The sequence below is a fragment of the Taurulus bubalis genome (genome assembly GCF_910589615.1).
Source record: "Taurulus bubalis genome assembly, chromosome: 11".
NCBI lineage: Eukaryota > Metazoa > Chordata > Actinopteri > Perciformes > Cottidae > Taurulus > Taurulus bubalis.
In genome coordinates this window covers 2,129,702-2,145,801 of record NC_136599.1, presented here as the reverse complement: position 1 = coordinate 2,145,801, position 16,100 = coordinate 2,129,702, and the positions used below count along the sequence as shown (strand labels likewise).

At 43.3% G+C, this 16,100-nt stretch overlaps 1 protein-coding gene across 1 annotated transcript; it reads right to left on the bottom strand.

Annotated features, from left to right (window-relative positions):
• Positions 1 to 4,501: 4,501 nt before the first annotated feature.
• Positions 4,502 to 15,100, bottom strand: abcd1 (ATP-binding cassette, sub-family D (ALD), member 1; the record flags this gene model as incomplete). Its single annotated transcript, XM_079226720.1, has 16 exons — positions 4,502 to 5,423; positions 5,568 to 5,651; positions 6,168 to 6,297; positions 6,398 to 6,482; positions 6,561 to 6,706; positions 9,455 to 9,600; positions 10,598 to 10,692; positions 11,154 to 11,316; positions 11,939 to 12,081; positions 12,166 to 12,346; positions 12,570 to 12,760; positions 13,553 to 13,727; positions 13,809 to 13,996; positions 14,116 to 14,273; positions 14,755 to 14,858; positions 14,972 to 15,100. The coding sequence occupies 16 exons, from the start codon at positions 15,098 to 15,100 to the stop codon at positions 5,313 to 5,315; spliced, it is 2,229 nt and encodes a 742-aa protein (XP_079082846.1). The 3' UTR covers positions 4,502 to 5,312.
• Positions 15,101 to 16,100: the final 1,000 nt, after the last annotated feature.

The window sequence follows — 16,100 nt, the reverse complement described above, 5'->3', positions numbered from 1 at the left end:
ATTAGTATTATTGTTTTTATTGTTTTTGTTCATTAGTATTATTGTTTTTATTGTTATTGTTCATTAGTATTGGTATTGTTTTTATTGTTTTTGTTCATTAGTATTATTGTTTTTATTGTTATTGTTCATTATAATTGTTATTGTTTTTATTGTTCATTAGTATTGGTATTGTTTTTATTGTTTTTGTTCATTAGTATTATTGTTTTTATTGTTATTGTTCATTATAATTGTTATTGTTTTTATTGTTCATTAGTATTAGAATTGTTTTTATTGTTATTGTTCATTAGTATTATTGTTTTTATTGTTATTGTTCATTATAATTGTTATTGTTTTTATTGGTATTGTTCATTAGTATTGGAATTGTTTTTATTGTTATTGTTCATTAGCATTGGTATTGTTTTTATTGTTATTGTTCATTAGTATTGTTATTGTTTTTATTGTTATTGTTCATTAGTATTGTTATTGTTTTTATTGTTATTGTTCATTAGCATTGGTATTGTTTTTATTGTTATTGTTCATTAGTATTGTTATTGTTTTTATTGTTATTGTTCATTAGCATTGGTATTGTTTTTATTGTTATTGTTCATTAGTATTGTTGTTGTTTTTATTGTTATTGTTCATTAGTATTGTTATTGTTCATTATTATTGGTATTGTTCATTAGCATTGGTATTGTTTTTATTGTTATTGTTCATTAGTATTGTTATTGTTTTTATTGTTATTGTTCATTAGTATTGTTATTGTTCATTATTATTGTTATTGTTCATTAGTATTGTTGTTTTTATTGTTTTTGTTCATTATAATTGGAATTGTTTTTATTGTTATTGTTCATTAGGATTATTGTTTTTATTGTTATTGTTCATTATAATTGTTATTGGTTTTATTGTTATTGTTCATTAGTATTGGTATTGTTTTTATTGTTATTGTTCATTAGCATTGTTATTGTTTTCATTGTTATTGTTCATTAGTATTGGTATTGTTTTTATTGTTATTGTTCATTAGTATTGGAATTGTTTTTATTGTTATTGTTCATTAGTATTATTGTTTTTATTGTTATTGTTCATTAGTATTATTGTTTTTATTGTTATTGTTCATTATAATTGTTATTGTTTTTATTGTTATTGTTCATTATAATTGTTATTGTTTTTATTGTTATTGTTCATTAGTAGTGTTATTGTTTTTATTGTTATTGTTCATTAGCATTGGTATTGTTCATTATTATTGTTCATTAGTATTGTTATTGTTCATTAGTATTCATATTGTGTTCATTACTACACAGTAATCCCCACAGTATTGGGATCGGGCCTTAGAGGGTCACTGGTCTTAGGGGGGGTCACTGGTTTTAGGGGGGTCACTGGTCTTAGGGGGTCACTGGTCTTAGGGGGGTCACTGGTCTTAGGGGGGTCACTGGTCTATGGGGGTCACTGGTCTATGGGGGTCACTGGTCTTAGGGGGATCACAGGTCTATGGGGGTCACTGGTCTTAGGGGGATCACAGGTCTATGGGGGTCACTGGTCTATGGGGGTCACTGGTCTATGGGGGTCACTGGTCTTAGGGGGATCATAGGTCTATGGGGGTCACTGGTCTATGGGGGTCACTGGTCTTAGGGGGGTCACTGGTCTTAGGGGGGTCACTGGTCTATGGGGGTCACTGGTCTTAGGGGGTCACTGGTCTATGGGGGTCACTGGTCTTAGGGGGTCACTGGTCTTAGAGTGTCACTGGTCTTAGGGGGTCACTGGTCTTAGGGGGTCACTGGTCTATGGGGGTCACTGGTCTTAGGGGGTCACTGGTCTTAGAGTGTCACTGGTCTTAGGGGCTCACCTGGATCAGACCTTTTATGGATCCATTAAATCAACAAGAAGAAAAATCTCCACTTCAAAGAACATTATTATTATTAAAATTAAACAATATGTTTACTGAGAAACTGAAAATCGCTTTTTGAGCCTGAACGCAAGCAGGTTCTTCTTCTTGTGTGTGTGTGTGTGTGTGTGTGTGTGTGTGTGTGTGTGTGTGTGTGTGTGTGTGTGTGTGTGTGTGTGTGTGTGTGTGTGTTGGAATGTCAGCTATTCAGTATGGGGCTGCGGGCTGAGCCGTGCCAGGACAGGCTGGGAACACCCGACACACACACACACACACACACACACACACACACACACACACACACACACACACACACACACACAAACTGTCACGCAAAACGAACGAAACTAATTTAAAAAAGCGTATTTAAGTCGTAACTCAGTCATTACATTGTTTATTCCGCTCCTCCAGACTTCGGAACCGTTCGTGAAGACTCGGCTTTCCGCAAAAGAAGCTGCGGCCGAACGAACGAACGTGTCGACATGTTCCGTAAAACGCATTCAGTGGTTTCTCTCCGCCGCTGGAGGCGACACCAGCACGAGGACATGCAAGAGGCGCGCCTCTAAAGGAGTCTGGTGTCGGACACGAGCAGCTGCAGCTCGGGACCGCTGCAGTCCAGAGGGGTCAGGAGGATCCGGGTCAGACTCACCTGAGCTCGGCGGTCAGCTCTTCCGGTCCGCGAGGGTCCAACCGGTCCGGTGAGACGTCCAGAAACCCCGCAGAGTCCAGCAGCAGAGACGCAGACCTGCAGGATCCGCACCGAGAGCCGCACAACAGGTCCCGACAGAGACCCCGCCCCGCTCCGCGCGGCGCCGGGAGGCTTTCCGAACGCCCCCCGGCGGGGAATGGAACCGACAACCTGCTGCATCACGTGTCAGGAAAGCTATGAGGAAACGGTCCAACAGAAAAGTACAAACATTACATCACGAGAGGTTTTAAAAAGAATAGCGCCGGGATTACATCTGTGACGTCATTTACTTTTACTACTACACAAACGAAGACTTCCTGTTTTCATTCTTCACAAAGTACAATAATACTATCATAAAGTACATAAATACTTCATAAAGTATAATAATACTATCATAAAGTACATTCATACTATCATAAAGTACATTCATACTTCATAAAGTATAATAATACTATCATAAAGTACATTAATACTATCATAAAGTACATTCATACTTCATAAAGTATAATAATACTATCATAAAGTACATTAATACTATCATAAAGTACATCAATACTATCATAAAGTACATTCATGCTTCATAAAGTATAATAATACTATCATAAAGTACATTAATACTATCATAAAGTACATCAATACTATCATAAAGTACATTAATACTTCATAAAATATAATAATACTATCATAAAGTACAATAATACTATCATAAAGTACATCAATACTATCATGAAGTACATTAATACTATCATAAAGTATAATAATACTATCATAAAGTATAATAATACTATCATGAAGTACAATAATGCTATCATAAAGTACATCAATACTATCATAAAGTACATTAATACTTCATAAAATATAATAATACTATCATAAAGTACAATAATACTATCATAAAGTGCATCAATACTATCATAAAGTACATCAATACTATCATAAAGTACATTAATACTTCATAAAGTACATCAATACTATCATAAAGTACATTGATACTTCATAAAGTATAATAATACTATCATAAAGTACATCAATACTATCATAAAGTACATCAATACTATCATAAAGTACAATAATACTATCATAAAGTACATCAATACTATCATGAAGTACATTAATACTATCATAAAGTATAATAATACTATCATAAAGTATAATAATACTATCATAAAGTACAATAATGCTATCATAAAGTACATCAATACTATCATAAAGTACATTAATACTTCATAAAATATAATAATACTATCATAAAGTACAATAATACTATCATAAAGTGCATCAATAATATCATAAAGTACATCAATACTATCATAAAGTACATTAATACTTCATAAAGTACATCAATACTATCATAAAGTACATTGATACTTCATAAAGTATAATAATACTATCATAAAGTACATCAATACTATCATAAAGTACATCAATACTATCATAAAGTACAATAATACTATCATAAAGTACTCAGTATTTTAGCGATTGAGTATTCAGATCACTGATGACTTCGTAAAGTACATTAATACTATCATAAAGTCCATTAATGTCATAAAGTATCATAAACTACTCAGTGTTTTAGTGATCACTGATTACTTAACTAAAGTACAAAAGTACTTCATAAAGTACATTAATATGTCATAAAGTACATAAATACTTCATAAAGTACTCATTTCTACTTTAGTGTTGGAGGTTTTAACGGATCATCAGATTTGGTTCGTGAGCTCTTATTCTGAAAAGTCACCAGTATCTGTCAGTACAAGTATGAATACTCAAGTAAAGTACAAGTACCTCTGAATATACTACTGAATATGTTACTTTCCACCAACTTCAATCTAAAGTTGATATTGATCACTCTTCATCAGAAATATAAATATTTATAAAACACTTTGATACAAAAGGCCAAACCATTTGTTTTCTGTTTTTGTTGATTCATGTTAACTTTATTTTGAAAAGCAGTGGACATATAAAGGTTTTCATCACCATCATCATCATCATCATCATATAGATAAAATATAGATTTATAGATTTTAAAAACAATAAAATATTTAAATTGGCACAGTGAACCTGAGTCATGTGACAGAATCATGTCTGTGACTCCGCCCACTTCCTGTTTGCAGTGTAACCATGGAAACGGACATCAGGATGTGTTCAGGTACAGTGCTGAGCGTCGGTCACCCGCGTGGATCAGTAAGCAGCCAATCACAGCGCTGAGAAGAGTGATTGATCCAATGATCATTGATCACTTATCGGTTTGAATTATGCTGCATTCACCTGTCTCACCCTCTCTCTCTCCTCCTCTCTCTCTCCTCCTGTCTCACCCTCTCTCTCTCTCTCCTCCTGTCTCACCCCTCTCTCTCCTCCTGTCTCACCCTCTCTCTCTCCTCCTGTCTCACCCCTCTCTCTCCTCCTGTCTCACCCCTCTCTCTCCTCCTGTCTCACCCCTCTCTCTCCTCCTGTCTCACCCTCTCTCTCTCCTCCTGTCTCACCCTTCTCTCTCCTCCTGTCTCACCCTGTCTCTGTCTCCTCCTGTCTCACCCCTCTGTCTCCTCCTGTCTCACCCTTCTCTCTCCTCCTGTCTCACCCTCTCTCTCTCCTCCTGTCTCACCCTCTCTCTCTCCTCCTGTCTCACCCCTCTCTCTCCTCCTGTCTCACCCTCTCTCTCTCCTCCTGTCTCACCCCTCTCTCTAATCCTGTCTTACCCTCTCTCTCTCTCCTCCTGTCTCACCCTCTCTCTCCTCCTGTCTCACCCTGTCTCTGTCTCCTCCTGTCTCACCCCTCTGTCTCCTCCTGTCTCTCCCCCAGCAGGACACACAGCTCAGTCAGTCTCTGTTGCATCTTGGGAATCCCGGACAGCTGATTCTCCAGACGGTGTTTCTCGTCCTGAAACAGGAAACACACAAGGTTGAATGAGTCACATGACACTGACGGAAGCCACTGATTGGCTGTTTATATTTATTACTGATCATAAAGTTTTCCCTAGAAAGAACGAGGTCACATGACAGGAAGTGGTTTCCAGACACACACCTGCAGAGAGAGACGGGTGGACGCATCCAGAGGCTCAAACTTCCATCCTCCTTCTCCATCAAACTGAAGCAGGTGAGAGTGGTACTTCCTGTTGGGGGACACGATCAATAATCAATAACCAATAATAAATCACCCTCTAACAGTCAATAATCAATAACCCTCTAACAGTCTCTATAACACACATACATGCCAATAAAGATGAGTCTGTTAACACAAACATTATGTACATGTGTGTGTGTCTATCTGTGTGTGTGTGTGTGTGTGTGTGTGTGTGTGTGTGTGTGGGTGTGTGTGTGTGTGTGTGTGTGTGTGTGTGTGTGCGTGCGTGTGGGTGCGTGTGTGTGTGAGGAAGTGTGTGTAGATGTGTGTGTGTCTACTATCTGTGTGTAGGTGTGTGTATGTCTGTGTGCGCGTGTGTGTAGGTGTGTGTGTGCGTGTGTGTGTGTGCGTGTAGGTGTGTGTGTGTGTAGATGTGTGTGTATGTGCGTGTGTAGGTGTGTGTGTGTAGATGTGTGTGTGTGTGTATGTAAGTGTAGGTGTGTGTGTGTGTGTGTGTGTGTGTGTGTGTGTGTGTGTGTGTGTGTGTGTGTGTGTGTGTACTGACCACAAAGAGGGTCTGTGTGTGATTGACAGCAGGGATATCCCAGCATCCTTTGCAGCCTGGAAGATCCTTCCCTCCACGTCGATGCTGACGGCGCTCGTGCACTCGTCCAGCAGAGCGTACCGCGGGCTGAGAGAGGGGGGGGGTTATATATATATATATTTATATTTGTATACACACATATATATATATACACATAAGTGATACTGTGCAGCATAATATGAAGTACCGGTGGTAGAACATGCGAGCCATCCCCATCCTCTGTTTCTCTCCTCCAGACAGAACGTCTCTCCAGTCGCTGACCGACTCCCAACCTGGAGACACAGTATTCCAGTAGTACTACACTCTAACAGTACTACTAGTACGAGTACTACCACTCAGCACACACTGACCGGACTCTCGGTCCAGGATGTAGAGCAGGTGGACCGTCCTGAGGATCTCCTCCAGACCCGAATCTGTGACTCCTCTCTGGACCATCTCCTCCACCGAGTCCGGGTAGATCACCTGATCTCTGAGGGTCCCCTCTGCCATGTAGGGCCTGGAGGACACAGTACTACTGCAGTACTAGAGTACTACTACTGCATTACTGCAGTACTACTACAGTACTACTGCAGCACTAGAGTACTACTACAGTACTGCGGCAGTACTACTGCATTACTACTACAGTACTACTGCATTACTACAGTACTAGTACAGTACTACTGCAGTACTAGTACAGTAATACAGTACTAGTACAGTACTACTGCAGTACTACTACAGTACTACTGCATTACTACAGTACTACTGCAGTACTAGAACAGTAATACAGTACTAGTACAGTACTACTGCAGTACTAGTACAGCACTACTGCAGTATTAACACAGTACTACTTCATTACTGCAGTATTAGTACAGTACTAGAGAGCTCATTGTACCATATTACCCCACTAGAGATATCATAGTCAGGACTGGTTCAGGTCTATAGTCAGGACTGGTTCAGGTCTATAGTTAGGACTGGTTCAGGTCTATAGTTAGGACTGGTTCAGGTCTCGTTAGGACTGGTTCAGGTCTATAGTCAGGACTGGTTCAGGTCTATAGTTAGGACTGGTTCAGGTCTATAGTTAGGACTGGTTCAGGTCTATAGTTAGGACTGGTTCAGGTCTATAGTTTGAACTGGTTCAGGTCTATAGTTAGGGCTGGTTCAGGTCTATAGTTAGGACTGGTTCAGGTCTATAGTTAGGACTGGTTCAGGTCTATAGTTTGAACTGGTTCAGGTCTATAGTTAGGACTGGTTCAGGTCTATAGTTAGGACTGGTTCAGGTCTATAGTTAGGACTGGTTCAGGTCTATAGTTAGGACTGGTTCAGGTCTATAGTTTGAACTGGTTCAGGTCTATAGTTAGGGCTGGTTCAGGTCTATAGTTAGGACTGGTTCAGGTCTATAGTTAGGACTGGTTCAGGTCTATAGTTAGGGCTGGTTCAGGTCTATAGTTAGGACTGGTTCAGGTCTAGATAGGACTGGTTCAGGTCTATAGTTAGGGCTGGTTCAGGTCTCGTTAGGACTGGTTCAGGTCTATAGTCAGGACTGGTTCAGGTCTAGTTAGGACTGGTTCAGGTCTATAGTTAGGACTGGTTCAGGTCTAGTTAGGACTGGTTCAGGTCTATAGTTAGGACTGGTTCAGGTCTAGTTAGGACTGGTTCAGGTCTATAGTTAGGACTGGTTCAGGTCTAGTTAGGACTGGTTCAGGTCTATAGTTAGGACTGGTTCAGGTCTATAGTTAGGACTGGTTCAGGTCTATAGTTAGGGCTGGTTCAGGTCTATAGTTAGGGCTGGTTCAGGTCTATAGTTAGGACTGGTTCAGGTCTATAGTTAGGACTGGTTCAGGTCTCGTTAGGACTGGTTTAGGTCTATAGTCAGGACTGGTTCAGGTCTATAGTTAGGACTGGTTCAGGTCTATAGTTAGGACTGGTTCAGGTCTATAGTTAGGGCTGGTTCAGGTCTATAGTTAGGACTGGTTCAGGTCTAGTTAGGACTGGTTCAGGTCTATAGTTAGGGCTGGTTCAGGTCTATAGTTAGGACTGGTTCAGGTCTATAGTTAGGACTGGTTCAGGTCTCGTTAGGACTGGTTCAGGTCTATAGTTAGGACTGGTTCAGGTCTATAGTTAGGACTGGTTCAGGTCTCGTTAGGACTGGTTCAGGTCTCGTTAGGACTGGTTCAGGTCTATAGTTAGGACTGGTTCAGGTCTCGTTAGGACTGGTTCAGGTCTCGTTAGGACTGGTTCAGGTCTATAGTCAGGACTGGTTCAGGTCTATAGTCAGGACAGGTTCAGGTCTATAGTTAGGGCTGGTTCAGGTCTATAGTTAGGACTGGTTCAGGTCTATAGTTAGGACTGGTCCAGGTCTATAGTTAGGACTGGTCCAGGTCTATAGTTAGGACTGGTCCAGGTCTAGTTAGGACTGGTTCAGGTCTAGTTAGGACTAGTTCAGGTCTAGTTAGGACTGGTCCAGGTCTAGTTAGGACTGGTTCAGGTCTAGTCAGGACTGGTCCAGGTCTAGCTAGGACTGGTTCAGGTCTAGTCAGGACTGGTCCAGGTCTAGTTAGGACTGGTTCAGGTCTAGTTAGGACTGGTTCAGGTCTATAGTTAGGACTGGTTCAGGTCTATAGTTAGGACTAGTCCAGGTCTAGTTAGGACTGGTTCAGGTCTATAGTTAGGACTGGTCCAGGTCTATAGTTAGGACTGGTTCAGGTCTAGTTAGGACTGGTTCAGGTCTAGTTAGGACTGGTTCAGGTCTATAGTTAGGACTGGTTCAGGTCTAGTCAGGACTGGTTCAGGTCTAGTTAGGACTGGTTCAGGTCTATAGTTAGGACTGGTTCAGGTCTAGTCAGGACTGGTTCAGGTCTAGTTAGGACTAGTCCAGGTCTAGTCAGGACTGGTTCAGGTCTATAGTTAGGACTGGTTTAGGTCTATAGTTAGGACTGGTCCAGGTCTAGTCAGGACTGGTTCAGGTCTATAGTTAGGACTGGTTTAGGTCTATAGTTAGGACTGGTCCAGGTCTAGTCAGGACTGGTTCAGGTCTATAGTTAGGACTGGTTTAGGTCTATAGTTAGGACTGGTCCAGGTCTAGTCAGGACTGGTTCAGGTCTAGTCAGGACTGGTTCAGGTCTATAGTTAGGACTGGTTCAGGTCTAGTCAGGACTGGTTCAGGTCTATAGTTAGGACTGGTTCAGGTCTAGTCAGGACTGGTTCAGGTCTATAGTTAGGACTGGTTCAGGTCTAGTCAGGACTGGTTCAGGTCTAGTTGGGTTACCTCTGTGGGATGTAGAACATGTACTGTGGGTCTGGACGGTACAGGACTCCTCCATAAACCGGCCACAGTCCGCTGAGGATCCTGAACAAAGAACTCTTCCCACATCCGTTTGGACCTGTGATCAACACATTCATCCTCTCCTCCACCTGAGAGACACAACCGCCATCTTTAAACCTCAGCGGGAAGACCAGACGTTACAGGTTTAAGTTCAAGGTTAAGTCACAGCCAATCAGCTGTAGCGCTCACGGTTTCCAGGCGGAACTCGTGAACTTTCGTTCCACATAAATCTACATAAACCGGAACGTTCAGCACTAACACACTGTGTGTGTGTGTGTGTGTGTGTGTGTGTGTGTGTGTGTGTGTGTGTGTGTGTGTGTGTGTGTGTGTGTGTGTGTGCGCGTGTGAGAGAAACAGCCGTAAACTGATGCAACTGCAGAACCTGAAATTTGAGAGAACGGACCAATCACAGAGCGTCTGTCAGAGCAGAGGGGTCAAAGGTCACGAATCAGACGACAGAGAGGAGATTCTGTTTCCATCAATGTTCTTCTTCTTCTTCATGTTTCCTTCAGTCTGACCCACAACATGCCGATCTATAATCCCTCCATTGTGTGTCCGTGCTCTCTCTCACACACACACACACACACACACACAGTCACACACACATTCACCCACAGCCACACACACACAGTCAATGCTAATGAGCACTGACCTTTGACCTCAGTCAGAAATGTAAAACTAGTGGAAAGAATGAGGATGAAAGGAGGACCGCACTGAGCATGCTCAGTAGCACGGTGACATCACCGGGACAGAGGATCAATAAAACTATTATTACTGACGTTTAACGTGTTCTAATACTAGAACGGAGTCTGACAAGTACTCAATAAAAGTACTACTACCACACTGTTACAATACTCTGTTATAGTAAAGTACTAATACAACACAGTAAAAGTACCCCACATGTGTACTGAAGTAAAGTACTGCAGTAAATGTACATTCAGCTTTGATAACATCAAGTATCACAAGACAACACTGCCACCATGTGGTCACACACACACACACACACTGCATCACGTGCTGTGTGTGTGTGTGTGTGTGTGTGTGTGTGTGTGTGTGTGTGTGTGTGTGTGTGTGTGTGTGTGTTACCTGGATATTGAGGCTAGAAACCACCACGTCTCCATTGGGTGTGATGATTGGCAGGTTCTCACAGCGAATCCCCTTCTCCACACTGATCACCTGACCTGCAGAGTCAATATATATTTAAACATACGAGTTAGGGTTCCACTGTGTGGTTCTACCTCTGATCTGGTTCTACTGTGTGGTTCTACCTCTGATCTGGTCTGTGTGGTTCTACCTCTGATCTGGTTCTACTGTGTGGTTCTACCTCTGATCTGGTTCTACTGTGTGGTTCTACCTCTGATCTGGTTCTACTGTGTGGTTTTACCTCTGATCTGGTCCCACTGTGTGGTTCTACCTCTGATCTGGTCTGTGTGGTTCTACCTCTGATCTGGTCCCACTGTGTGGTTCTACCTCTGATTTGGTCTGTGTGGTTCTACCTCTGATCTGGTTCTACTGTGTGGTTCTACCTCTGATCTGGTTCTACTGTGTGGTTCTACCTCTGATCTGGTTCTACTGTGTGGTTCTACCTCTGATCTGGTTCTATTGTGTGGTTCTACCTCTGATCTGGTCTGTGTGGTTCTACCTCTGATCTGCAGGCGGCCGGTGAGTCGGGTTCCGTGCTGGATCTCAGCTCCTGCTGGCTCCTCCTCCTCTGAGCCAGAGCGACGGTAGACTCCTTCAGTCACGTCCTCAAACACGTCCAACATCTCAGAGACCCGAGAGGTGTACCCCGCCAGCTCTGTGACCTGCAGGACACCAGGCTTTACTAATCCAGGCACTACTAATCCAGGCTCTACTAATCCAGGCTCTACTAATCCTAGTCGTTCTTTTATAATTACTCTCCCAGTCAGAAGACACATGCATTTGGGAGGTAAAATTAGCGTGGGCCGTTTGGGAGCTAAAATAAGCGTGGGGCGTTTCGGATCTAAAATTAGCGTGGGGCATTTGGGAAGTAAAATGAGCGTGGGGCGTTTGGGAACTAAAATGAGCGTGGGGCGTTTGGGAACTAAAATGAGCGTAGGGCGTTTGGGAGCTAAAATGAGCGTGGGGCGTTTGGGAACTAAAATGAGCGTGGGGCGTTTGGGAACTAAAATGAGTGTGGGGCGGTTGGGAGCTAAAATGAGCGTGGGGCGTTTGGGAACTAAAATGAGCGTGGGGCGTTTGGGAACTAAAATGAGCGTGGGGCGTTTGGGAACTAAAATGAGCGTGGGTCGTTTGGGAACTAAAATTAGCGTGGGGCGTTTGGGAACTAAAATTAGCGTGGGGCGTTTGGGGAGGTAGGAGAAACAGGAGAAGTAAAGGAAGAGGAGGAAAAGGAAGAGGAGTGGGAGGAGTTAAAGAGGAGTGGGAGGAGTTAAAGATGTACACCTCCTTATATGAGATCATGATCCTCTCCACGGCGTCGGCCGCTGCATTCAGGAGGTTTCTGGCCGTAGTAAATGCCTGCGTCCTCTCACTCACAAGCTCCTCCTCCTCCATCAGCAGGGCCGCCTGCTTCACCTCCTCAGAGTCTGAGGCCACAGGTCACCGCGAGAGTGGTTAATAGGGCTGGGAGGGTACTGCTGGGGTCAAAGGTCACGCAGGTCTGCACTCACCGTATCTGGAGTAGCCCGTGGCGGTGATGATGGGCACGGCGACCATCACCAGGCCGGAGGCGCTCCATACGTACTTCATGAGGAACTGCTCCAGCATGACGTACCACAGGCGCTTCAGCAGGATCTGGTGGATCTGAGAGGACAGGGACGCGTAGCTCCTCTGCAGCTGGGCCATCTCCACCTGCGAATCAAGCGCACCCACACTCATTATTACTAGCAGGGCGGGGCCATCACCACCTACGACTCAAACGCACCCAAACTCATTATTATAAGGGCGGGGCCATCTCCACCTGCGAATCAAATGCACCCGCACTCATTATTACTATCAGGACGGGGCCATTTCCACCTGCGAATCAAGCGCACCCAAGCAGTTATCTGAAGTCTGTCCACTAGAGGGCGGTCACCTTGTGTCCCCCGTAGAAGGCGATCTCCTCGGAGTTGGCGATGATGCGAGAGTGCATGTACCTCAGGTCTCCTTTCCTCTTGGCCTCCTCGGCCACCAGCCGGCCAAATCGAGGCGAGCAGGAGCGAAGCACTTTGGCGGTGAGCGCCACCACCAGGCCGGCGATGACGGCCGGCCACGTGGTGTTTGCTCCTGCAAAGAGGAAGAGGGCAGTCTTCACACTCTTCATCAGGACATCAGAGGTTTAAACTGGACAAAGTGGACCAGGTGTACAAATTGACAAAAATGAGCGTGGGGCGTTTGGGATGTAAAATAAGCGTGGGGTGTTTGGGAACTAAAATGATCGTGGGGCGTTTGGGAACTAAAATGATCGTGGGTCGTTTGGGAACTAAAATGAGCGTGGGTCGTTTGGGAGCTAAAATGAGCGTGGGACGTTTGGGAACTAAAATGAGCGTGGGGCGTTTGGGATGTAAAATAAGCGTGGGGTGTTTGGGAACTAACATGAACGTGGGGTGGTTGGGAACTAAATTGAGCGTGCGGCATTTGGGAACTAACATAAACGTGGGGCATTTGGGAACTAAAATGAGCGTGGGGCGTTTGGGAGCTAAAATGAGCGTAGGGCATTCGGGATCTAAAATTAGCATGGGGCATTTGGGATCAAAAATGAGCGTGGGGCATTTGGGATCTAAAATAAGCATGGGGCGTTTAGGAACTAACATGAGTGTGGGACGTTTGGGAACTAAAATGAGCGTGGGGCATTTGGGAGCTAAAATGAGCGAGTGGCATTTGGGATCTAAAATTAGCATGGGGCGTTTGGGAACTAAAATGATCGTGGGGCGTTTGGGAACTAAAATGATCGTGGGTCGTTTGGGAACTAAAATGAGCGTGGGACGTTTGGGAACTAAAATGAGCGTGGGACGTTTGGGAACTAAAATGAGCGTGGGACGTTTGGGAACTAAAGTGTACCAGGTGCACCAGGTGTACCTTTGGAGTGCGCGGTGCGCAGCAGGGTGTAGCAGGTCACCACCACGTCCAGGATGGGTTTGGTCAGGTTGGAGTACAGGTGAGCGACCGAGGCGGAGAACACAGCGATGTCCTCGGTGAGCGACTGGTCCGGGTTGGACAGCCGGCCGTCCATGTTGCTGACGTGGTAGAACGTCTGCAGGGACACGGCACGAGGCGTTCAGGAACCCAGAATGAGGGCGGTCCAATAGAATGTCCCACAGTGCGTGCGTGTTACCTGGTTGGTGAAGTACAGCTGGTAGGCGTGGTCGACCAATCGGCTCCTGAACCTGAGGGTCAGCTGACCTTCCAGGAAGCGGATGGCGCTGTTGATGAAGGTCGCAGGAACGGCAACCAGGAGCCACTTGAGGAGCTGCAGCCCGAAGGCCTGAGGGTCCTTCTGCACGATGCACCTCACGATGACGCCTAGGACCACCAGTACTCTGAGTACACACATACACGTGTACTGTGTGTATATATGTATATGTGTACTGTATGTATATATGTGTACTGTATGTATATATGTATATATGTGTACAGCTGACCGTCCAGAGTAGCCACGTAGATGGACAGGAAGGTTCTGGACATCAGGGTCAGGGAGTGCAGAACCAGCAGGCCGACCTCTGGACTCAGGAACCGAGGGAACAAGAGCTTCAGCAAACGGGACAGTCTGAGGAGGAAGTCCCTGTTCACTGACGGAGACCTGAGGACACAAAACCACATCCTGGAGTGGGTTTGGAGACCAGAACCACATCCTGGAGTGGGTTTGGAGACCAGAACCAGATCCTGGAGTGGGTTAGGGAGACCAGAACCACATCCTGGAGTGGGTTAGGGAGACCAGAACCACATCCTGGAGTGGGTTAAGAGACCAGAACCAGATCCTGGAGTGGGTTAAGAGACCAGAACCACATCCTGGAGTGGGTTAAGAGACCAGAACCAGATCCTGGAGTGGGTTAGGAGACCAGAACCACATCCTGGAGTGGGTTAGGGAGACCAGAACCACATCCTGGAGTGGGTTAGGAGACCAGAACCACATCCTGGAGTGGTTTATCTCTAGTTTATTACTGGTTTATCTCTGGTTCGACTCTTTAATCCAACTAGAGTTTACAATAAAAACAACACAAATATCCAGAAAGAATGTGTCTCACACACACACACACACACACACACACACACACACACACCTGCTGTCTCTCTTCTTCTTTCCTCCGTCGTCCACACAGCTGGAGGTGCTGACCACGCCCACAGGTAGATTAGCTTCACCCAGCTGTTTACCTGCTGCTCTCCTCTGAAAACAAAACAAACACACCCAGGGTTACCTGCAGAGAGTGTGTGTGTGTGTGTGTGTGTGTGTGTGTGTGTGTGTGTGTGTGTGTGTGTGTGTGTGTGTGTGTGTGTCACCTGTATCCTCCTCCAAACATAGGGAGACAGCTTCTTGACGCCGTAGGCAACTAACAGAGCGGCCATCAACTTCCTGAGTCTGGAGCTCCGCCTCCACTGAGCCTGCAGCTCCTGATAGGTCAGCTGCATCCTGACAAGCAGATGTGACCAATCAGAGGGAAGTAGCCGCTCAGGGGTCCGGACTGATCCTGGTCCAAGAGGGGTCCACTATGGACCTTGTTGTCATGGAAACAACATGTTGACCTCCGGGCGTGATGCTCCACCTGCAGATAGTGGAAGATCACCTGTCAGAGATCACATGTTAGAGATACATTAGTATATGTGTGTATGTATGTATACACACATATATACACACACATATACACACATATATACACGTGACCTCTTCGTCCTGTAAATCACTCTCAGGTGAACTTTGGTCTCTGATAAACACCGTTACGTTAACTCCCGTTAGCTAATATATATATATATATATATATATATATATATATATATATATATATATATATATATACATACATATATAGTAATATATATACACATATAGTAATATATACACATATATTAATACATATATACACATATAGTAATATATATATACACATATAGCAATATATATACACATATAGTAATATATATATATACACATATAGTAATACATATATACACATATAGTAATACATATATACACATATAGTAATATATATATACACATATAGTAATATATATACACATATAGTAATATATATATATATATATATATATATATATATATACACACACATATAGTAATATATATACACCTATAGTAATACATATATACACATATAGTAATATATATATACACACATATAGTAACACATATATACACATATAGTAATACATATATACACATAGCAATATAGACATACACATATAGTAATATATATATACACATATAGTAATACATATATACACATATAGTAATATAGTAATATATATATATATATACACACAAATAGTAATATATATACACATATAGTAATACATATATACACATATAGTAATACATATATACACATGTAGTAATATATATATACACACATATAGTAATATATATACATATACAGTAATACATATATACACATAT